Source organism: Coregonus lavaretus (genome assembly GCF_964263955.1).
Source record: "Coregonus lavaretus genome assembly, contig: HAP1_SCAFFOLD_445, whole genome shotgun sequence".
NCBI classification, from domain to species: domain Eukaryota; kingdom Metazoa; phylum Chordata; class Actinopteri; order Salmoniformes; family Salmonidae; genus Coregonus; species Coregonus lavaretus.
This window is the reverse complement of record NW_028159343.1, coordinates 199,875-225,177: the sequence shown is the minus strand read 5'-3', so window position 1 is coordinate 225,177 and position 25,303 is coordinate 199,875. Positions and strand designations below refer to the sequence as shown.

Sequence of the window (25,303 nt, the reverse complement as noted above, 5' to 3'; positions counted from 1 at the left end):
ATCTTGGCGTTACAAGCACCATGCTCTACCAGCTGAGCTACAGAGGACCACGAGAATGTACTGTAAATAGGCCCACATCATTTGTTGCCACTCCACATCATTATTGCTGTGCTGTTTTGCTTTTCTCCAGTGGATCATGTTGCAAAGTCCATGGCTAGTGATCCCTTTCATGGTTTAGTACGATTACGATAACTATAACTAATTTTAGGATGCTTCTCTCAATTGGCACTCACTCTGTCTCCCTTAGGTCCGGGGATGCCTGAGGCTCCTCTCTCTCCGGGCATACCCTGCAGACCGGGGGGTCCCTGGGCACCCGATGCACCACCTGGTCCGATCGCGCCCTACAACACAACACACACAACAGATACTGTCAGCAGCTGAACACAGAACGAATAGCAACTCAGCAGCTGTTAGAGGTGTTGATGACAAACAACAGTAACAGCCCATAGAATAGAACTGAATATAACTGAATACACTTTACACTTTAGTCATTTAGCAGATGCTCTTATCCAGAGCGACTTACAGTTAGTGCATACATTATTCTTTTTTTATTCTTTTTTTCATACTGGCCCCCGTGGGAATCGAACCCACAACCCTGGCGTTGCAAACGCCATGCTCTACCAACTGAGCTACATCCCTGCCGGCCATTCCCTCCCCTACCCTGGACCACGCTGGGCCAATTGTGCGCCAGAACATAATAGAACTGAATAGAACAGAATAGAACTGAAAATACATTTCACAGAAGCTCTATCCCCACAATGAAGAAACTGGCCAGTTCACAGTGACATTATTCATCAAAACAAAACATATCAAATGCAAGGGCAATACAAGGTGAACACTACCCAGTAATTAACTAGCTGAAAAGTTTTACCCAGCTTTGGTGTATCAGCAGGACCTTCATTAAAGGTTTTCATTTTTCATCAGGACCTTCAAGGTATTGGTTGGTTTGAGAATATATATTTGAGAATCATCTGAGGTCGTTTGGGACTTAATGAAGTTGCCCATTGCAACATGCATGCTCAATATATTTATTACATTTATTTGACAGAGACATTGCACTACAAAACCATAAGTCTCAGAACACTGAGAAAACATGTCGCAACCAGATTTAGCTAATAGCTCATTTCCATCTGTAGTCCCTAAAACATCTAGACATGGAAACATTATATACATTTAGACATACACTACAGTTGAAAAGTTAGGGGTCATTTAGAAATGTCCTTGTTTTTGAAAGAAAAGCAATTTTTTTGTCCATTAAAATAACATCAAATTGATCAGAAATACAGTGTAGACATTGTTAATGTTGTAAATGGCTATTGTAGCTGGAAACGGCTGATTTTTAATGGAATATCTACATAGGCGTACAGAGGCCCATTATCAGCAACCATCAGTCCTGTGTTCCAATGGCACGTTGTGTTTGCTAATCCAAGTTTATCATTTTAAAAGGCTAATTGATCATTAGAAAACCCTTTTGCAATTATGTTAGCTGATTAAAGAAGCAATAAAACTGGCCTTCTTGAGACTAGTTGAGTATCTGGAGCATCAGCAATTGTGGGTTCGATTACAGGCTCAAAATGGCCAGAAACAAATAACTTTCTTCTGAAACTCATCAGTCTATTCTTGTTCTGAGAAATGAAGGCTATTCCATGTGAGAAATTGCCAAGAAACTGAAGATCTCGTACAATGCTGTGTACTACTCCCTTCACAGAAGAGCGCAAACTGTCTCTAACCAGAATAGAAAGAGGAGTGGGAGGCCCCGGTGCACAACTGAGCAAGAGGTCCTCAACTCACAGGTCCTCAACTGGCAGCTTCATTAAATAGTACCCGCAAAACACCAGCCTCAACGTCAACAGTGAAGAGGTGACTCCGGGATGCTGACCTTCTAGGCAGAGTTGCAAAGAAAAAGCCATATCTCGGACTGACAGTCTTCATTTTTTCTTTTTATTGGCCAGTCTGAGATAAGTATTTTTCTTTGCAACTCTGCCTAGAAGGTCAGCATCCTGGAGATGTCTCTTCAAAGCTCGTGTTTTGCGGGTACTATTTAATGAAGCTGCCAGTTGAGGACCTGTGAGGCATCTGTTTCTCAAACTAGACACTAATGTATTTGTCCTCTTGCTCAGTTGTGCACCGGGGCCTCCCACTCCTCTGTCTATTCTGGTTAGAGACAGTTTGCGCTGTTCTGTGAAGGGAGTAGTACACAGCTTTGTACGAGATCTTCAGTTTCTTGGCAATTTCTCGCATAGAATAGCCTTCATTTCTTAGAACAAGAATATACTGATGAGTTTCAGAAGAAGGTTATTTGTTTCTGGCCATATTGAGCCTGTAATCGAACCCACAATTGCCGATGCTCCAAGATACTCAACTAGTCTCAAGAAGGCCAGTTTTATTGCTTCTTTAATCAGCTAACATAATTGCAAAAGGGTTTTCTAATGATCAATTAGCCTTTTAAAATGATAAACTTGGATTAGCAAACACAACGTGCCATTGGAACACAGGACTGATGGTTGCTGATAATGGGCCTTTGTATGCCTTTGTAGATATTCCATTAAAAATCAGCCGTTTCCAGCTACAATAGCCATTTACAACATTAACAATGTCTACACTGTATTTCTGATCACTTTGATGTTATTTTAATGGACAAAGAAATGACCCCAAACTTTTGAACGGTAGTGTAGGTGAACATAGAAGTCAAAACATTGCCCATAGAAACACATTTCTATTGGATGGAACATGTCCTATAAAAATACATCAGCCACATCAAGACACAGCTACTGTACAGTATATGAAATTGTTTAAAACAGTATTTGAACTCAGGCCTGTGCTGTTTATAGAGTTGACGTTGTTGTTATTTGTCTTCCTCTTCTATATCACACTGACTTTTGCTGTCTGGCAGCTCGTTCTCATTAACGTTCTCTAAGCTTGTTCTCGGCCAATTTGCCAAATGTTCCTGCAGCGCTTAGCTCAAAGAGGAGTGCTGTGTTTGTTCTCTCCTGCTGGCACTGCTGCCTCTCTAAACCCCCAGTTACATTTATATGTCTGTACATCCCTCCTCCTCCTCCTCCTCCTCCTCCTCCTTCCTCCCCCTCCTCCTCCTCCCCCTCCTCCTCCTCCTCCCTCCATCATATCATTAGCTCTAATCCCAGCCTCTATCTATCCTTTCCTCCTTGTGTAACAGTCAGAGGGGTTCTGAACTGAAATGGCCTGGAAGGCAAGCAGGCAGGCTCTTTCACCCCCTAGTCTCCTCAAATCTCCCCCAAGTCTGTTCCACTCATTACCAGTATTGAGAATGAAAAGTTGCACTGAGCCGTGGTTAACGGACAACGGGAATGTCTGTGAATGTGCCACGTTTCCTGTAATATGATAACCGTAAATCTCATTTTCTAAGCAGTGAAAAGGTTGTGTAGAATTTGCCCTTGGTGGTAACGAGATGGTATAGCTGGCATGCTTTAAACAGGTACTGTGCAGGATCAGGATGGGACCGTGCATTGTTGTAATGAGCCAGTCTCATGCATCAAATACTATATGTTCTGTGGGATATGGTGGAACCAAATGGGTGTCCTGACTCTCCGTGTTCACTAAAGATCCCATGGCACTTATCGTAAGAGTAGGGGTGTTAACCCCAGTGTCCTGGCTAAATGTCCAATCTGGCCCTCATAGCATCATGGCCACCTAATCATCCCCAGCTTCCAATTGGCTCATTCATCCCCCCTCCTCTCCCCTGTAACTATTCCCCAAGTCGTTGCTGTAAATGAGAATGTGTTCTCAGTCAACTTACCTGGTATAATAAGGGTAAAAAAAAGAAGAAAATCTACCAGCTGCAAATACTACCAGCTGCAAATACTACTAGCTTCAAATTGTACTAGTCCGGTTCACATTCTGCTAGCCAAGGGTCCAAAATCTGGGCTATGCTATTAGGTATATGAGAAGACAAAATTATCTACAGTACAGTGTGTTTGTCTCACCTTGGGTCCATCAGTTCCAGGAGTTCCAGGAAGACCACGGGGTCCCTGCAGCCCCTGAGGCCCAGCACCTCCTCTCTCTCCTGGGAAACCACGCTCACCCTATAGGGAGACAAGGGATGGATGGTTAGCATTATTGGTCCTCCATAACTCCATAAGTGGAATTTAGCTATAGGAACACCGTAGGTGTGGAGATGATGGTGGAGGAGATTAAACTCACTCTGGGTCCAGTGGCACCAGCAGCTCCACCCTCTCCCGGAACTCCCATGTCACCGGGCTTGCCTCCCTCACCAGGGGGGCCGGGAGGTCCGGGCAGACCCTGTACACAGGAAGCAAAACAACCAATCAATGAATCACTCATTCATTCAATCAATCAATTAATCAATCAATCATGTGACTGTTGTTACTCCTTGCAAAGTGTATAGTTGACTGAATTGTCAATGTGATTGGACAAATGTAGCATATAATGGCTGCGTTTACACAGGCAATTTAATTCTGATATTTTTCCATTAATGTTTTTTTTTACCAATCAGATCAGCTCTTTTGCCAATAATTGGGCAAAAGATCAGAATTGCGCTGCCTGTGTAAACGCAGACTAATATGTTATGGGAGTGTGTGAATGCAGAGTGACAGACATACATACATACAGACAGACAGACAGACAGACAGACAGACAGACAGACACGTACACAGTGAATGCAGACAGACAGACAGACAGACAGACAGACACGTACACAGTGAATGCAGAGCGACGGACAGACAGACAGACAGACATGTACACAGTGAATGCAGAGTGACAGACAGACAGACAGGTACACAGTGAATGCAGAGTGACAGACAGACAGACAGACAGACAGACAGACAGACAGACAGACAGACAGACAGACAGGTACACAGTGAATGCAGAGTGACAGACAGACAGACAGGTACATAGTGAATACAGAGTGACAGACAGACAGACAGGTACACAGTGAATGCAGAATGACAGACAGACAGACAGACAGACAGACAGACAGACAGACAGACAGACAGACAGGTATACGGTGAATGCAGAGTGACAGACAGACAGACAGGTACACAGTGAATGCAGAATGACAGACAGACAGACAGACAGACAGACAGGTACACGGTGAATGCAGAGTGACAGACAGACAGGTACACAGTGAATACAGAGTGACAGACAGACAGACAGACAGACAGACAGACAGGTACACAGTGAATACAGAGTGACAGACAGACAGGTGTACAGGTACTGACCTGGAAGCCAGAAGGTCCAGGTTGTCCTTGCTCTCCTCTCTCTCCAGCAGGGCCCTGAGGTAAAGGAAGGCTTAACAGTGAGCTTTATTCATTGACCTGTCAAAGGCTTTCGATACTGTTGATCACTCACTGCTCATTCAGAAGCTTTCCTCAATTGGCCTAGACCAGGCTGCATGTAACTGGTTTAAAAATGACTTGACAGATAGAACTCAATGTGTATCTACTGATGGTGTTAAATCAGGTTTCCTGAATATTATGAAAGGGGTCCCGCATGGGTCGATTCTGGGTCCTGTACTTTTTACTGTTAACATTAACAATATCGACTTGTCTGTAAAACATTTTTACCTGCACTTGTATGCTGATGATACTGTTGTGTATGCTATTGTCCCCACGGTTGACCAGGCTCTATCTGAACTACAGTCTACCCTCATTGTATTACAGAAAAACTTTATTGACCTGAAATTAGTATTGAATGCAGGTAAAATGAAGAATATGTTGTTCTCTGGAGCGCATAAAAATAACTGATGATTTAAGCATATTGATCGTGTCCCTGCTTACAAATATCTGATGATGAAAAGCTGTCTTTTAAAAAGCATATTGATTAATTAGTTGTATTGAAATAGGTCCTGCCACTCGCTAAATAGTAGAAAGCAGGTTATTCAGTCGACGTTCCTATCGGTTCTAGACTATGGCGACATCATCTATATGAACTCAGCTGCCACTTCGTTTAAAGCCGTTAGATGCAGTTTATCATAGCGCACTGCGCTTTATTACGAATGACAATTTTAGTATTCATCATTGCATTCTCTACCAAAAAGTTGGTTGGCCCGCTTGGATGTCACGTAGGTTGATAGATTGCTATGTTTTCATTTATAAAGCCCTTTTACAAAAAGTCCCACTGTACCTAAGATCATTACTGAACTTTAGACATACGAGTTACCACACCCGGTCTCAGGGAGGCTAACTCTGGAAATTCCTTTGCCTCTACCAGTGCTGTAAAGTACTTAAGTAAATAATTTAAAGTACTACTTAAGTAGTTTTTTGGGGTATCTGTACTTTATTTTACTATTTATATTTTTGCCAACTTTTTCTCTGACACCCAAAAGTATTCGTTACATTTTCACAGGAAAATGGTCCAATTCACACACTTATCAAGAGAACATCCCTGGTCATCCCTACTGCCTCTGATCTGGCGGACTCACTAAACACACATGCTTTGTTTGTAAATTATGTCTGAGTGTTGGAGTGTGCTCCTGGCTATCCGTCAAAAAAAAAAAAAAACGAAAATTGAACCAATAGGAACGTCGACTGAATAATCTGCTTTCTACTATTTAGCGAGTGGCAGGACCTATTTCTATTGGTTTGCTTAATATAATGAATTTGAAATGAGTTATACTTTTACTTTTGATACTTAAGTACATTTTAGCAATTCCATTTACTTTTGATACTTAAATATATTTAAAACCAAATACTTTTAGACTTTTACTCAAGTAATATTTTACTGGGTGACTTTCACTTTTACTTGAGTCATTTTCTATTAAGGTATCTTTACTTTTACTCAAGTATGACAATTTAGTACTTTTTCCACCACTGGCCTCTACTGAGTTAGGTAAATCAGCTTTTAGTTTCCTTACACCTTATTTGTGGAACAATCTTCAAAATGTTCTTCAATTTGATGTTCTGGTGCCTCTACAACAATTCAGAAAGCTGACTGAGGATCTTATTACTGATGAATGTGTTTGTTTTTTATGACTGTGTTTTTCTTTCTTTCTGCTTGCATTCTGTATTTATATTTTGATTTGTGTATTTTCTGTAATTTATGTAATTCAGGGCTCATCTGTAAAAGAGACCTTGGTCTCAGTATGACTCCCTGATCAAATAAAGGACCTTGGTCTCAGTATGACTCCCTGATCAAATAAAGGACCTTGGTCTCAGTATGACTCCCTGATCAAATAAAGGACCTTGGTCTCAGTATGACTCCCTGATCAAATAAAGGACCTTGGTCTCAGTATGACTCCCTGATCAAATAAAGGACCTTGGTCTCAGTATGACTCCCTGATCAAATAAAGGACCTTGGTCTCAGTATGACTCCCTGATCAAATAAAGGACCTTGGTCTCAGTATGACTCCCTGATCAAATAAAGGACCTTGGTCTCAGTATGACTCCCTGATCAAATAAAGGATAAATAAAATCAAACCAAAGGACTGGGCTGCTGTGAAAAAACAAATGAAGAATTGTGCCTTTTAAACTCAACTGACACATCTAACATCAAGCAAAGTAATTGTGAACAAGTTGGTCTCATCTTGACAATACACTGTAATAATCGTACCGTCTTACAACCACAATGAAACTTGAATCAGAAAGGTTAGCTAGCTGTGAATTGACAACGATACCCGTTGAACACATTGGAGCATATCCAGCCTGGGTTTGGTGGAGTTATCAGGTTGTTTTAGACAGTAAATTGAGAAAGGTGGATAAGATCAGCGAGACGGACGTGTGATTGGAGAGATAGTGATACTCACAGCAGGGCCAGGGGGTCCAGCAGCTCCGGTCTCACCATCCTTACCAGGAAGACCCTATAGGGAGAAAGAGAGAGAGAGGGAAGGAGAGAGGAGGGGTGGGAGAAGAGAGAGGGGGAGAGAGAGAGAGAGAGAGGGAAGGAGAGAGGAGGGGTGGGAGAAGAGAGAGGGAGAGAGAGAGAGAGAGAGAGAGAGAGAGAGAGAGAGAGAGAGAGAGAGAGAGAGAGAGAGAGAGAGAGGAGAGAGGAGGGGTGGGAGAAGAGAGAGGGAGAGAGAGGAGGGGTGGGAGGAGAGAGAGAGAGAGAGAGAGAGAGAGAGAGAGAGAGAGAGAGAGAGAGAGAGAGAGAGAGAGAGAGAGAGAGAGAGAGAGAGAGAGAGAGAGAGAGAGAGAGAGAGAGAGAGAGAGAGAGAGAGTGAGTTAGAGGCCATGGGAGGCAGATGAAGCCTGATAGATGTAATTACAACTACTGGGATAAACTGAGTACGTGGAATGGTTTCCTAACAATATCTTTAAAGTGTTTTCTGCACATTTGAAATTGCATATAATATCATAAAAAAGAAGGTAGCAGGCTATTTATGATTCGTAGCAGTGTTTGGTTTAATCTAAATGGATTCCTGAAAGCATTTTGTATTTTTTATCCTTTCTAGGAGGGCATAAGGTATGTTTACCCTGACATATTACTGATAAGTATGTCTGTGTCTGTCTGTCTGGGGGAGATAAATAATCCACAGAGAAATGACTTACTCTCAGACCTGGCGCACCAAGAAGTCCCTTCTCTCCTCCCTTGCCAGGTTCGCCCTAGTCAGAAAACACACACACCAGTCAGTCACCAAGGATGTCCAGCTGTATGTAGAATAGACAGACACTCTGTCCATGGCAGCTAGTGTCCAAGCCTTACTCAGGAGATTTGAAAATGCATCAATCAATCAATCAATCATTAAATCATCCAAACACCCAATCAATCAATCATCAAATCATCCAAACGCCCAACCAATCAATCAATCATCAAATCATCCAAACACACAATCAATCAATCATCAAATCATCCAAACACCCAACAACCATTAAATCATCAAATCATCCAAAACACCCAACCAATCAATCATCAAATCATCCAAACACCCAACAACCAATCAATCAATCATCCAAAATACTCAATCAATCAATCAATATTCCAAAAACCCAATAAATCAATCAATCTACAATCAATCAATCAAACAGTGACACTTACGTTGGCTCCCTTGGGTCCGGGGAATCCCATCACACCAGGCTGACCGCGGGCTCCCATTGGGCCAGGGGGTCCGGGGCGACCATCCTCACCAGCCGAACCCTACAGGGGGGAAACAGGAAGGTCAGTCAATCAATCAATCGTGCAAAATAAAAACTAGAAGTTATGCACCTGAGGGTTTTTCTCCACTGTCTGAGTCAATTATGTACATAAACCCTATCAGTCATCTAGTGTCTATATAAATCCTTGGTCAGAGTCCTGTGAACATGCTGATTCATCTAGTGTCTATATAAATCATTGGTCAGAGTCCTGTGAACATGCTGATTCATCTAGCGTCTATATAAATCATTGGTCAGAGTCCTGTGAACATGCTGATTCATCTAGTGTCTATATAAATCATTGGTCAGAGTCCTGTGAACATACTGATTCATCTAGTGTCTATATAAATCATTGGTCAGAGTCCTGTGAACATACTGATTCATCTAGTGTCTATATAAATCATTGGTCAGAGTCCTGTGAACATGCTGATTCATCTAGTGTCTATATAAATCATTGGTCAGAGTCCTGTGAACATGCTGATTCATCTAGTGTCTATATAAATCATTGGTCAGAGTCCTGTGAACATGCTGATTCATCTAGTGTCTATATAAATCATTGGTCAGAGTCCTGTGAACATGCTGATTCATCTAGTGTCTATATAAATCATTGGTCAGAGTCCTGTGAACATGCTGATTCATCTAGTGTCTATATAAATCATTGGTCAGAGTCCTGTGAACATGCTGATTCATCTAGTGTCTATGTAAATCATTGGTCAGAGTCCTGTGAACATGCTAGTGTCATCTAGTGAGCAACTTCATGTTTATTATAATTGTTTTAATACAAAAACATTATTTTTTACAGTCGTTGAACAAAACAGACAACAAGCATACTTACACCGGGTCCAACTTTGCCTTGAGGACCTGCATCACCAGGACGACCAGTAAGACCCTGCAAGACGAGCACAGAGACACACACATCACAGCTCAAACCTCCTAAAAGGCCTGAGCAATCAATCTCCGACTCATCAAATACCTCAAATATACTGTATGTGAGTTCAATCTACAGTGATTATTGTCTTGGCTTCATAGTGCAGCCATTGTCATTACCAGAGCCTATATGTTTAATTTAGTAGCCTATGTACAATATTATTATGCGAGTTAAATTATTGGCTCCGTTACTCAGCCATAGTTTTATTCCATCTCACCAGAGCATTGATACATACTGCTGTTCCAGATGGTAGAGAGAAGTTGGAGTGGAGGACGACCAGGGTCACCACCGGCTCCCTTAGGGCCAGACACACCGCCGACTCCACGCTCGCCAGGGGCTCCCTGGATTAGGAGGACAAATGTATGTGTTACTCAATGGAGACGATCAATCAATCAATCAAGTAATCAATCAATCAAATCAATCAAGTAATTAACCAACCAACAAATCACTCAACCAATCAATCAATCAATCAATCAATCAAGTAATCAACCAATCAATCAATCAATCGCTCAATACCAACGCCGGGGTACACTGCATAAGTAGGACAAATCATTCAGTCACACAGTGGAAAAGATCAATAAATCCATCAATCAATCCATCAACCCATCAATCAATCAGCCACTCAATCAATTAGCCAATAAATAAATAAATAAATAAATATATCGATCAAGACAGATCTAGCTCCACAGCTACTTCACAGTAGTCCATGTAGTGTATTAGGAGGACAAATTAACTGAAGAGGCTCTGAGGGAAGTGTCTGACAGTGTGAAGCACTGAAATGTCTGTTTGTCCCTAAATAAACCTCAACAGATCATTACAGACAACTGTGTTCCTCTATCTTTTTCTGGGATAGTTATCTTGTGAAATGTCAGGGGGTGCGATTATGTTTTTGAAGGAAAATGAGTCAGGGGTGAATCGAATTGACATCAAGTCCCATTGACATCAATGCTTGACTAAGTGAACATTTGACTTAGTTATGATACATGGGAAAGATCCACTCCATCTGTCTCCACGGTTACTTCACATGAGGTTACGCTTGGCAAACACCCTCAGGTGGCATAGCCTGACGGGTAGGAGCGTTGGGCCAGTAACTGGAAGGTGGCTGGACTGAATCCCTGAGCCGAAAAAGTACAAATCTATCATTCTGCCCTTGAGCAAGGTAGTTATCCCTCAACAATTGCTCTCTGGGTGCTGATGACACGGACGTTAAATGTGGAAGACGGGTCAATCTCCCTTCTGAGGAAGCAGGGGAAAGACGGGGTCAATTGTCTTGAAATGAGAAAAGATTGCTTCTGACACATTCCCCCCCCCCTGTAATGAATAAGGGTGAATAATATTTCATTTAGAATGTAATGAAATGCTTCCGTTTGCAGTCTGAGACGCTGGTGTCAGCTAGACTAGAGTTGGTGGTGAGGATGAGGTTGATGGTGACCTCTGGTGGTGAAATAGTGGAATTATAGACGACGCCAGTTGACACTAAGGCTGTCTAGATTTGACTGTTCATGCAGCGTTTGGATTCTGATCATGGAATTCCGAACGCGTCATGCGTCTACACATACACGTAACCGTGTCTCCTGATTTCCTTCTCTCGCGCTATATTTAAATGCCAATACGCATTCTACAAATGGTGGAATAGGCAAAATATGATAATAACACAACAACTGATGGCAGTAGCTAACTACTGTAGCTAACTAGCCAGCTAACCTCTGTAGCTAGCTAGCAAGCTAGTAAGCAACGCTAAAGGGAATGCAAACGGGTCAGCATAACTCTAAAAAAACAACAACATTTGGGCTAGCATTTATGAGGCCAGCAAACACGTTCCTCACACGCTAGGGATGTATTTCCTCCAACGTTATAATGAAAAGGTGCCTCTCGGTCCCAAAACACAAGTTTTCTGGAGACTAGTGGGAGGAGTGCTGATAAAGTCGCCCACTCTATGCACTTTCGGTAGCATGATTGCTTCCAGACTGAGGAGAAATCTGCACACAATGCATCCCTGACCACCTCCTGAAGTGGTCAGCCAGATCTGAACGCAATCAGACCACAGAGTGACTTTTGTGCGTCTACACCCGTCTTTTCAATGCGATCTTTGTATTCTGATAGCAGAAGTCGCATGTAAGTGTCAAGTGTAGACAATACCTAATAGGAGCTCTGTCTTTCTTTCTCACTTATCAGTTTCTCTGTGATGCTGTTCCAATTTCTCTGCTATCCTAACAGAATATTCAGTCAGATTGGATAGTAATTGCCTGACAGATTCCAATAACTCTACCAAGAGGGTTAAGAAAACGATGATGAAATGTCTTCACTACTACTCTTGCACAGAATGGCATTTCCACACCAACACTTGGCTGTAGATAAGTATATTATCCATGATCCTGTGGGGTTCAAATGTACAGATGTGTCATTGCTGACCTAATCTCACAACCCAGAACCAATCTTGCATGGTTAACGTTTATGTTAACAGTCCGTCACTCAAGACACTGTTACTGACACAGGTATTATTACATATCTTATCTCCCCAGTCCTGACAGTATCAGAGTAACCTATTCAGTTGATCCGAATGTGTCCTTCCTGTTCATTTCCTGTACCATAGCACTTTGTTTCCCCTACTTTAACCATACACCCCTCCTCTGGGACCACATTGTCATGGTGACACTCACCTTGGGACCAGCCAGACCATCCTGACCTGGGAAACCACGGTTACCGGGGGCGCCCTAAACAAAGACAACAACAATAGGGTTCAGGGTTAGAGGTCAGGAAGAAAAAATACAAATCAACATTTAACACTGAGACTATAGTGTGTGATAAATATAAAGTGACATGGACAGCTCTCTCTGTGACAGCTCTCTCTGTGACAGCTCTCTCTGTGACAGCTCTCTCTGTGACAGCCCACTCTGTGACAGCCCTCTCTGTGACAGCTCTCTCTGTGACAGCTCTCTCTGTGACAGCTCTCTCTGTGACAGCTCTCTCTGTGACAGCCCTCTCTGTGACAGCCCTCTCTGTGACAGCTCTCTCTGTGACAGCCCTCTCTGTGACAGCTCTCTCTGTGACAGCTCTCTCTGTGTCAGCCCTCTCTGTGACAGCTCTCTCTGTGACAGCTCTCTCTGTGACAGCCCTCTCTGTGACAGCTCTCTCTGTGACAGCTCTCTCTGTGACAGCCCTCTCTGTGACAGCTCTCTCTGTGACAGCTCTCTCTGTGACAGCCCTCTCTGTGACAGCTCTCTCTGTGACAGCTCTCTCTGTGACAGCCCTCTCTGTGACAGCTCTCTCTGTGACAGCTCTCTCTGTGACAGCCCTCTCTGTGACAGCTCTCTCTGTGACAGCTCTCTCTGTGACAGCCCTCTCTGTGACAGCTCTCTCTGTGACAGCCCTCTCTGTGACAGCTCTCTCTGTGACAGCTCTCTCTGTGACAGCCCTCTCTGTGACAGCTCTCTCTGTGACAGCCCTCTCTGTGACAGCCCTCTCTGTGACAGCCCTCTCTGTGACAGCCCACTCTGTGACAGCTCTCTCTGTGACAGCTCTCTCTGTGACAGCTCTCTCTGTGACAGCCCTCTCTGTGACAGCCCTCTCTGTGACAGCTCTCTCTGTGACAGCCCTCTCTGTGACAGCCCTCTCTGTGACAGTTCTCTCTGTGACAGCTCTCTCTGTGACAGCTCTCTCTGTGACAGCTCTCTCTGTGACAGCCCTCTCTGTGACAGCTCTCTCTGTGACAGCTCTCTCTGTGACAGCCCTCTCTGTGACAGCTCTCTCTGTGACAGCTCTCTCTGTGACAGCCCTCAGGGAGGGTAGACGTCCATTTAATTTCCTCCGTTTTATGTCCAGGAAACACATTATGTCTCGACAAGTGGTTGGAATGATAGTTGGCCTTGTACGCTGACAGGGTTGACAAGATGGGTGTCGTGGGTGGTACTCACTCTCTCTCCGGGTGGTCCGAGAGGTCCAGCAGCGCCGGGCTCTCCTCTGGGTCCCCTCTTCCCCTCCTCTCCTGCAGGGCCAAGGGCTCCTTGGGGACCCGCGGGTCCCTACAGAAACACAACAGGATGTCAGTTATCACGTATAATATCCATAATCGATAGATTTAGATTTAGAAATATATTTCACTAAGAAGGGAGAAAAACGGATAAAGTATATGCTGATGTTAGGTGTTATCATTAGTTAAGTAAGATGTCTGCGGCTTGGTAAATACTTTCTGGAAGTAAAGTTATCTCTCAATCTTTGGGGGGGGGGTTCCTCATTTTCTATGATGAATGCTGATCATAAATAAGCATTCTTGACTTTCTTTAAGAAACTATCATAAAATGCTTAAAATTCTGTTGCTTGCCTGGTCCTTAGTAGGTCTAATGTTGGATTGTTGAGCAGTAATAAACAAATAGGACCCCCTTGGGGCTTAGTTACTCCATTCTGTCTATGAGTTTCATGGGGCGTTATAAACTCTTGTACATTAACCAGTATTTTGAGGGATTACTTAGCTATCAGAGACTGAAAGAGAGAGAGGAAGAAGAGAGAGGGAGAGAGAGAGAGAGAGAGAGAGAGAGAGAGAGAGAGAGAGAGAGAGAGAGAGAGAGAGAGAGAGAGAGAGAGAGAGGGAGAGAGAGAGGGAGAGAGAGAGAGAGCGAGAGAGAGAGAAAGAGACAGACTTACAGACAGACAGAGACCTAACGAAAGCACAGTGGTAAGAGCAACAACTTCAAAATAATAATACTCACAATCTCTCCCTTGGGTCCAGCCTCACCCTTGAACCCTGGGATACCGGGGTCACCCTAAAGAGAAAGACAAAAAGACATGGGTCATCATTACAGACCTAGAACGTTCTGAAGTCTTTTGACAATTAATTACAACGATTACAACCATTTCCTCCATTGGAGTTGTATATTACTAGCCTTGAAATGCTAACTGAATCACGCTACATTACAATATATTATTATATTACAGATACCTCGTACCATCCCTGACATTCACTATACATTACAACAAGTTTGGCGAGACAGTTTAGACGTACAGATGTTCCCTTTGGTCCGAGCGGTCCAGTGGCTCCCTGGGGTCCTGAGGACCACGGGGTCCGGGGAAGCCAGGCGCGCCAGCAATACCAGGAGCACCCTGTGGTAAGAGAGACAGAGAGGACACTGGTCAATATCAATCATGTATCAATTAATCATCATGCTGAAATGATCACTGTGTGATAGTTGGAGGGAACACTAAACATTAGATTAACACAATGATATTAAAATCTGAAAATAGGTTGAGATGTGTTTACTGTTGCTTACGGATCAATGAGGAAGAAAATCTATAACTTTATCTAAGGAGGTTTCTGGACTTAGATCTGTGTCTTAAATTTTACATGAGCTAGTGGGTGGAGCAGGTGGGAGAGGTTACAGGCATGCTGGGAACTCCAGCAACAAGTACCAACTGCTGTCTGCTTGACTATTATGTAAGGGATAGGTGTGTGCGTGTAAGACTGTGTGTGTGTGCGTGTGTGTGTGTGTGTGTGTGTGTGTGTGTGTGTGTGTGTGTGTGTGTGTGTGTGTGTGTGTGTGTGTGTGTGTGTGTGTGTGTGTGTGTGTGTGTGTGTGTGTGTGTGTCTGTGCGTGCCTGGCCCCAGGTCTGGTCTCTTCAGCCATAGCTAACTCAAAGCGACATATATCACACCTGACTGATTCTCATCTAAAGGATTTGAATGGCTTCTTGATTGTGTTACCGGGAAAGTTAGGACCAAGAGCTTTTCCTAACCACGTCACCTGTCCAGGTAAATAGAAAAACTCCTGGTTCGGGCACATGAAAAGGAAATGGAAAAACTACTGACCCTAGGCCCTATGGGCCTCCTTGTAGCTCAGTTGGTAGAGCATGGCGCTTGCAACGCCAGGGTTGTGGGTTCGATTCCCACGGGGGGGCCAGTATGAAAAATGTATGCGCTCACTAACTGTAAGTGGCTCTGGATAAGAGTGTCTGCTAAAATGACTAAAATGTAAAATGTAGGCCTTTGGTAACGGAGATTTTAGTATTTCTTTTTTGGGGTCAAGGCTGGGTTTCATAACGTGGGAGTGGCTATCTATCTTTAGTTTACAGACTAAACTAGTAACAACATTTACATTTAGTTTGGAGAGAATCTCTGTAACACTTGACTTTTAGCCTGCAGGTAAGGCTTTATAACTTTTAATAGGATTGTATGAGATTTATAATGTCTTATAATATGTAGATTTCATATACTGTATGAAATCTCAGGGCCAATAGAGACAGCCTGATTATCTCTGTAGATATCCTAGTGGTTTAGACACGATCTCCATTCATCAGCCTTATTCCAGCTAAAGGCACTAACAGATCCCACACATTATTCAACTCTAATAAAAAGGTACTTCAGGTGTAACATTTTATTAGACTTAATTGGAGATGACCCTCAAACCCTGCCCGTACTGTGGACATGGACTATCTTTAGTTATACTGATAGAAGTCCGCAGCCACAGTGTGAGAACAGCAGGAGGACTATAAGATACAGAGACAGAGGAAAGGAGGGAGAAGTGGAGAGGTTGTCCAGTAAACTCACAGCTGATCCTTTAGCTCCTCCAATACCATCAGTACCAGGGTTACCCTGTAGGGAAGAACAGACTAGTTAGAATGATCATTACATCCTTGTACATAGCAATTTTTCATCTTACATCATAAGCATATGACAAGGACACAGAGTGTTTCCTGTTCAAGTCACATTGTCAGGAAAAACTCAGGTCCCTAGTCATATGACTTGGACCACTGATACAGAGACACTGTTTTACGGGGACACTGTCATACTGGGACACTGTTTTACGGGGATATCATTTTACAGGGGCACTGTTTTACAGGGGACACTGTCATACTGTTTAGTGGGGACACTGTTTTGTGGGGACACTCACAGATGCGCCGGCGGGTCCGGGAGATCCGGGGGTTCCTGATTCTCCACGGGGTCCCTGGGCGCCCTCAGGTCCACGAGCACCGGTGGGGCCAGCTTCTCCCTGGAGAGAGACAATCAATCAAACAATCAATCAAATGGTCTATCAAACATCAATAAATCAAACAATAAATTAAATTGATCAATCAAGCAATCGATCAATAATGTATTGAAGTGTACTGTTTTAATATTATTGTAAAGAGCCTAAAAAAACGGAAACTATTTGCAAAATAAACACGTGCAGATTTGGTTTAGACGGTGAAGCATTTATTGCCAAATAAACACCTCCATAAGAGTTAAAGTGTTGAAATCTTGTAAAATAGTCAGAAGTGTTTCTTCTTCATTTAATTCAGTAAAAGCCCAAATAGGTAAATCCCATATTAAGAATTGCTAAAGTCTAACTAATTTTATCGGAAGACAAATTACATTAAGAGTAACATTTTTACACATGAAAAGAAGAAACCCTACTTATGGCTCAAATAAATTAACCTTTAAATTAAATTAACCTTAGCTTTCAAATAAAAGTAATTTAATAAGGGGCTGTCTGAAAAGTGCCGTAGCCAGAGCCAAGTGTATAATTGTTTCCAGGTCTAATAGTATAATGAAAGAGAATGAGGAGAGTTATCCTGACTCACTCAAGTATTATTGTCAGACAAGGCTACGCCCCCTTACTGCAGACCACAGCCAATCATTGCACTGCATAGTGAGGTCATAGCCTTTGGGAAACTGGGTGAATGAAATGAATGAAATTCCTAACTGTCGTTACCATGGTGTTTTATACAACATGACATAGTAGGATGACATAATATATACTGTATGCGTTTATAAGGGTGGTGGAGAGGTTGGCACCTTCCCTCCCTGATATCCTAGTTTACATAGGCTGCATATGGGGACACATGGAAACATGTAATATGCCTTTCATTTATATAATATGTATATGGCCTACAGTGTATATTTGAGTCATTCAAACAAATACACACACATTAGAAATAGATGGCTTTGGGTCTCTTGAATGTTAAGGTTTAGGGTAGGCTATAGAAAAAAGACCTGGGTTCAAAAAGTATTTTAATTTTATTTTTATTTTAATTTTTTACTTTGGAGTGCCATATGGGATTTGAAAGATTCATTCAAATACGATTTGAACCCAGGTCTGATAGGAAGCACGCTAAGGGTGTCCATATAGTTCTATAAGTGGAGCGCAGCAACAATGAACAGGTTGAACACTTTAACTTTAACTGTTCATAGGTTTCTAGATGTTTCTAGAGGTTTCTAGAGGTTTCTAGAGGAAACACACTGTCGTTTACACAATAACATCTGGATCAGGTTACTGTCTCACTGGGTGGTTTTTTAACATTAGCCACCCACACACACAATCACACGTGCATGCAGACACAGTTGCACGCGTGCACACACATGCAGGCAAGCACGCTCTCACACACGCACGTACACACACACAGTCGCATAAAAGTCCCCAGATCATTTGGCATCTACAGTGCCTTCGGAGAGTATTCAACCCCCTTTACTTTTCCCACATTTTGTTGCATTACAAAGTGGGATTAAATTGATTGTATTGTTATTTTATGTCAACAATCTACACAAAATACTCTCTAATGTCAAAGTGGGGAAAAAAATTCCAAAATTTTTCAAAAACCCATGAAAAGTAAAACAACAACATATCTTGATTAGAGTTAGAGTTGAATCCTGAGTCATTACATGTTAGAATCACCTTTGGCAGCGATTACAGCTGTGAGTCTTTCTGGGTAAGTCTCTAAGAGCTTTGCACACCTGGATTGAACAATATTTGCCCATCATTTTTAAATTCTTCAAGGTCTGTCAAGTTGCTTGTTGATCATTGCTAGACAGCCATTTTCAAGTCTTGGCATAGATTTTCAAACCGATTTAAGTCAAAACTGTAAGCAGGCCACTCAGGAACATTCAATGTCGTCTTGGTAAGCAACTCCAGTGTAGATTTGGCCTTGTGTTTTAGGCTATTGTCATCGTCTACCAGTGTCTGTTGGAAAGCAGACTAAAACAGGTTTTCCTCTAGGATTATCCTAAAAACCTTCTAGTCCTTGCCGATGACAAGCATACCCATAACATGATGCAGTAGTACTCAGAGATGTGTTGTGTTGGATTTGCCCCAAACATAACATTTTGTATTGAAGATAAAAAGTTAATTTCTTTGCAACATTCTTTGCAGTATTACTTTAGTGCAGGGGTACTCAACTCTTACCCTACGAGGTCTTGAGCCTGCTGTTTTTCTGTTCTACCTGATAATGAATTTCACACATCTGGTGTCCCAGGTCTAAATCAGTCCCTGATTAGGGGGGAACAATTTAAAAATGCAGTGGAACTGGCTTCAAGGTCCAGAGTTGAGTTTGAGGGCTTTAGTGTGTTGTTGATCCATATTCAGTTTTCTCCTATCACAGCCATTAAACTCTGTAACTGTTTTAAAATTACTAATGGCCTCATGGTGAAATCCCTGAGTGGTTTCTTTCCTCTCCGGCAACTGAGTTAGGAAGGACGCCTGTAACTTTGTAGTGACTGGGTGAATTGATACACCATCCAAAGTGTAATTAATAACTTCACCATGCTCAAAGGGACATTTTTTACATTTTTTACCAATATACCAATCTGTGCCCTTCTTTGCGGGGCATTGGAAAACATCCCTGGTCTTTGTGGTTGAATATGTGCTTGAAATTCACTACTCAACTGAGGGACCTTACAGATAATTGTATGTGTGGGGTACAAACATGGGGTAGTCATTCAAAAATCATGTTAACCACTATTATTGCACACAGAGTGAATCCATGCAACTTATTATGTGATTTGTTAAGCACATTTTTACTCCTGAACTTATTAAGGCTTGCCATAACAAAGGGGTTGAATACTTATTGACTGAAAACATTTCAGCTTTTCATTTTAAATTAATTTGTAAACATTTCTAAAATCAAAATTCCACTTTGACATTATGGGATATTGTGTGTAGGCCAGTGACACAAAATCTACATGTTATCCATTTTAAATGTAGGCTGTAACACAACAAAATGTGGAAAAAGTCAAGGGGGTTGAATACTTTCTGAAGGCACTGTATATCTAGCTATGAAGCAGTTAGTCCAAGGCCTTCTCTTCTCAGAGGGGTTGGGACTTTGTAAATATGCCCAGGACAGTGCGTCCTATAGCTGAATCCTTAAAATATGTCCGTGACTGGAAGCAGCAGTAAAGCACGGGGGGCCTTCACACACACACACACACACACACACACACACACACACACAGTCTGGCGTGTCAGCTCACGGTTCAGAAGGAATAAACCCTGCTCTCTAATTTTACACCCAGATGGAGGAAAATAGGTTTTAGTTTCAGAGCACTTTTCAATGCTGCCTTCTCCGGTTTTACCTTTCACTCTTTCTTCAGCTTACTTTTTGTAAAAATGATCTTTCTGAGGTGAACTCCACCATTTTCTCTCTAGCCCTTTTACATATACAGTACATAATGTAGAGTAGCATCTGTGTTTATACCCATCCTCATACTCTAAAATAATGTATTTGTACAAAATAATCCTTCATTGATTTACCGCTGGGTTTATATGGCTAAGTCACAAAACCGGAACTTTCCAGACACAGAGATAAAAGGACAGTGACATACCTTAGAACCTGGAGAGCCGGGGAAGCCTGGAGCACCAGCAGGACCAACTGGGCCCTATAGAGAGAGAAAGAGAGAGGAGAGAGTGGAGGGGAGAGGGAGGGTGTAGAGGGGAGAGTGGAGATGAGAGGGAGGGAGGGGAGAGTGGAGAGGGAAGCGGTAAGAGGGGAGAAGGAAAGTGGGAGATTGGAGAAGGGAGGGGGGAGGAGGGAAGGTGGGGGCAGAGGAAAGAGGGAAAAGACGGGAGGGGTAGAGTAATGAGAGGGGAGAGAGTTAACAAACACTACTGCCACCGTGAGGGCATTCAGGTGTATTGCAGCACCACTTTCTGCTGAAACATACAGTGTACTGTAAATAGTGAAATGAAATAATGAATAGAACTACATTGCAATAATACTTACAGGAGGACCAGCAGGGCCGGGCAGACCGTCATTACCACGAGCACCCTAGACAGGAGATAGGTAAAATACTGTCACCACACAGCAGAGAACCAGCTCCATAACGCATATTGTCAAATACTGATCACTGGAATGACACTACATTATTCATCAGAGACAGAAAGTTCTAGATAAGTTGTAGATAGTGTTCTCGACATGGTTCTAGTATGAGTTCTAGACAGGGAGTTCTAGTATGTGTTCTAGATAGGGAGTTGAAGACAGAGTGCTTTAATTCGAGTTCTAGGCCAGAGGAAGGTACTTACAGCAGCACCAGAGGAACCGGGGCGACCTCTCTCACCGGGCAGACCACGTGGTCCCTTTAGAGAGGGAGAGGAGCAGCGGTTACAATCACAAACAGTCAATATTATTAGATTTAGATCTCATAGATATTTCAATGTGTGGCAGATCTATTTGACAGTATATCTAATCTACTACATATACTACGTCTGATTTCACATTGTAATATGTCTGACAGGTATCAGTTATCCATCTGTGCTCACCATTGGTCCGGGAGCGCCATTCTCACCGGGAGCACCAGACTCCCCCTAGAACAGAGAATATCCATTCAATTAGTAGGAGGAGACAGAGAGAAAAGGGGAAGGGGTTAGTGTTTCAGAGGTGGTCAGAATGGTAGGTTAACAGGCTTCACAAAATGACAGACAAAAACGCAAAGTAGGATATCGGTGAGATTAGAATGACTTGAGAGAGGTAAAGGATGCTTCTGTAGAGTCCTTCCTACCTTAGAACCAGCAGCTCCACTCTCTCCCTTGAGTCCATCAAGACCTGGGTAACCCTGGAAAGAGGACATAAAGACAGTATCATGAGAACAGGACTGGGAACCAAGTGGCAAAACAGTGAAGGACTATTGACAACATCTTTACTGTCACATTGACTGGGCAATGCAGTATAACAATGACAAACATACAAAAGTGCACTAAAACCAGGTAAACAGGACAGAACACATTTGAAGATGACATACTACTTATCATTACTATGACATCACTTACTCTGTGCCCCTTGATTCCAGGCAGACCGGGAGTTCCTGGGAAACCACGAGCCCCCTGTTGTAGAGAAGACACAAGAAGAGAGAGGTAAAGATAGATAGAGGAGAGATAAGAGAGAATGGAATTGTTATTAAGTTATTCTCCAGATCTGCTTTCCTGCTCTGGTCTGGTCTGGTTATGAGCCAGACATATGATGGTCAACGGGCAGAGGGCCAGAGGGCCAAAGGGCCAGAGGGCCAGAGAGACTGATTACATAAGGGAGGATTTAGTACAGACAGCTCTTCTGTCTTCCTCTTCTGTCTGACTGAATCATCTTGGAGAGTCTTCTAACTGGACTGTATCTGACTGAATCATCTTGGAGAGTCTTCTAACTGGACTGCATCTGACTGAATCATCTTGGAGAGTCTTCTAACTGGACTGTATCTGACTGAATCATCTTGGAGAGTCTTCTAACTGGACTGTATCTGACTGAATCATCTTGGAGAATATTCTAACTGGACTGTATCTGACTGAATCATCTTGGAGAGTCTTCTAACTGGACTGTATCTGACTGAATCATCTTGGGAAATCTTCTAACTGGACTGTATCTGACTGAATCATCTTGGAGAATCTTCTAACTGGACTGTAGCTGACTGAATCATATTGGAGAGTCTTCTAACTGGACTGTATCTGACTGAATCATCTTGGAGAGTCTTCTAACTGGACTGTATCTGACTGAATCATCTTGGAGAATCTTCTAACTGGACTGTATCTGACTGAATCATCTTGGAGAATCTTCTAACTGGACTGTATCTGACTGAATCATCTTGGAGAATCTTCTAACTGGACTGTATCTGACTGAATCATCTTGGAGAGTCTTCTAACTAGACTGTATCTGACTGAATCATCTTGGAGAGTCTTCTATCTGGACTGTATCTGACTGACTCATATTGGAGAGTCTTCTAACTGGACTGTATCTGACTGAATCATCTTGGAGAGTCTTCTAACTGGACTGTATCTGACTGAATCATCTTGGAGAATCTTCTAACTGGACTGTATCTGACTGAATCATCTTGGATAATCTTCTAAATGGACTGTATCTGACTGAATCATCTTGGAGAGTCTTCTAACTGGACTGTATCTGACTGAATCATCTTGGAGAATCTTCTAACTGGACTGTATCTGACTGAATCATCTTGGAGAGTCTTCTAACTGGACTGTATCTGACTGAATCATCTTGGAGAGTCTTCTAACTGGACTGTATCTGACTGAATCATCTTGGAGAGTCTTCTAACTGGACTGTATCTGACTGAATCATCTTGGAGAGTCTTCTAACTGGACTGTATCTGACTGAATCATCTTGGAGAGTCTTCTAACTCTAGATGGCATGTCTGTTATAGTTCTCTTCTCTGCCTGACTAATCGTAATGGGATAGTTTTGTGTACAACTGTAATAACTGGGGCGGCAGGTAGCTTAGTGGTTAAGAGCGTTGTGCTAGTAACCGAAAGGTCGCTGGTTCTAATCCCTGAGCCGACTAGGTGAAAAATCTGTCGATGTGCCCTTGAGCAAGGCACTTAACCCTAATTGCTCCTGTAAGTCGCTCTGGATAAGAGCGTCTGCTAAATGACACACAAAAAAAACTAAGACAGCATGAATAGGCAGTGAGATAAATTGAGAGTAGATAAATGAACAGACAATGAAGAGATAATGAAACCATACCTGAGGACCAGAAGCTCCACGCTCACCACCTTTGCCGGGTTTTCCAGCCTCACCCTGCAGCAGAGAGGAAAGGAGTGAGAAGTGGACCAGTAGGCCAGTTAGTTGTCTGCAATGTAACAATATTTCAATTAAGAAAATAAAAAACAATACATGTATAGTATAAATAAAATAAAATAAAAAGATTTTGATCATTCACAATTTATTGCTACAGTAATAGTTTTTTTTCCAGCCACTCAGTTGAAATGGACATTTCAAATTGAAATTTGACCAAGATAGTTTGTGTGTATGTATTGATATGTAGGCTACATGTACCTTTTAAAAATGTTTTATGTAGTTCTGTTCTTGTCTATTAATGTTCTGTATTATGTCATGTTTCATGTTTTGTGCTGCTGCTTTTGCAACAGCTGATGGGGATCCTAATAAAATACCAAATACCAAATTAGCAAACGGTGTCACCTGGTGGACACACTGACAAATGACTACTGTGCCAGTCAGCTGCCACCCAGTGGCTGAATGGAGGAACTGCAGTTCCAATATTTATTTTCCATTTGTTGCAATCGTCTCTAATAGGGGAGATGATGATCGTGGGGATGATATATTGTGGAGATACAGTACACGGGGACAGACCACTGGGGACAGTTATGATTATGACATTCATATTATGACCATTTATCATCATGATCAAATTATTGAGTTTGGACATGTTGCTGTTAGAGGTGTGACAATATTGATGTGGGAGTAGTGTGGATGGGCACAATATGGACAATACTGATTGGCTCACACATGAAATTTACATGAGGAGGGATTGGCCAGATGGACTTTAGGAAAACCAATTAAGATAGGTGACTCTGAGGGAACATCATGATGAGGGCCAGGAGATTTTCCTGACCCTGTGACAGGATCACCAAGAAAAACTCCTGTCCCTAGTTATGATTACATTTCTATGTGAGGGGGAATTATTAAGGACAGTGTATCAACAGTGAATGCTTTTCACTTTATAGTGTTTTTCTTAAAAACTTTATTGGTGCAAACGTACTGTCAACAGTCTACCAACAGACAACAGTCAGTGTGGATGGGTGGGGGGAGATCAATGGAAACAGTGGATGGGTGGGGGGAGATCAATGGAAGCAGTAGATGGGTGGGTGGAGATCAATGGAAACAGTGTGGGTGGGTGGGGGGAGATCAATGGAAACAGTGGATGGGAGGGGGGAGATCAATGGAAACAGTAGATGGGTGGGGCGAGATCAATGGAAACAGTGTGGATGGGTGGGGGGAGATCAATGGAAACAGTATGGATGGGTGGGGGGAGATCAATGGAAACAGTGTGGATGGGTGGGGGGAGATCAATGGAAACAGTGTGGATGGGGGGAGATCAATGGAAACAGTGTGGATGGGTGGGGGGAGATCAATGGAAACAGTGTGGATGGGGGGAGATCAATGGAAACAGTGTGGATGGGTGGGGGGAGATCAATGGAAACAGTGTGGATGGGGGGAGATCAATGGAAACAGTGTGGATGGGTGGGGGGAGATCAATGGAAACAGTGTGGATGGGTGGGGGGAGATCAATGGAAACAGTGTGGATGGGGGGAGATCAATGGAAACAGTGTGGATGG

At 42.7% G+C, this 25,303-nt stretch overlaps 1 protein-coding gene across 1 annotated transcript in view; it reads right to left on the bottom strand.

Moving 5' to 3' along the window:
• LOC311122978 (uncharacterized protein) overlaps positions 1–25,303 on the bottom strand; it is a gene marked incomplete at both ends in the record, with an annotated part of 65,505 nt that overhangs the window by 13,875 nt on the left and 26,327 nt on the right. The window contains 24 exon segments of the mRNA XM_084197271.1: positions 234–341; positions 3,963–4,061; positions 4,180–4,278; positions 5,217–5,270; positions 7,739–7,792; positions 8,481–8,534; positions 8,968–9,066; positions 9,898–9,951; positions 10,226–10,259; positions 10,261–10,331; positions 12,651–12,704; positions 13,905–14,012; positions 14,697–14,750; positions 14,990–15,036; positions 15,039–15,087; positions 16,529–16,573; positions 16,872–16,970; positions 20,555–20,608; positions 20,953–20,997; positions 21,252–21,305; positions 21,489–21,533; positions 21,728–21,781; positions 21,996–22,049; positions 23,691–23,744. Of these exon segments, the coding sequence (XP_084053397.1) occupies positions 234–341; positions 3,963–4,061; positions 4,180–4,278; positions 5,217–5,270; positions 7,739–7,792; positions 8,481–8,534; positions 8,968–9,066; positions 9,898–9,951; positions 10,226–10,259; positions 10,261–10,331; positions 12,651–12,704; positions 13,905–14,012; positions 14,697–14,750; positions 14,990–15,036; positions 15,039–15,087; positions 16,529–16,573; positions 16,872–16,970; positions 20,555–20,608; positions 20,953–20,997; positions 21,252–21,305; positions 21,489–21,533; positions 21,728–21,781; positions 21,996–22,049; positions 23,691–23,744 (1,542 nt within the window).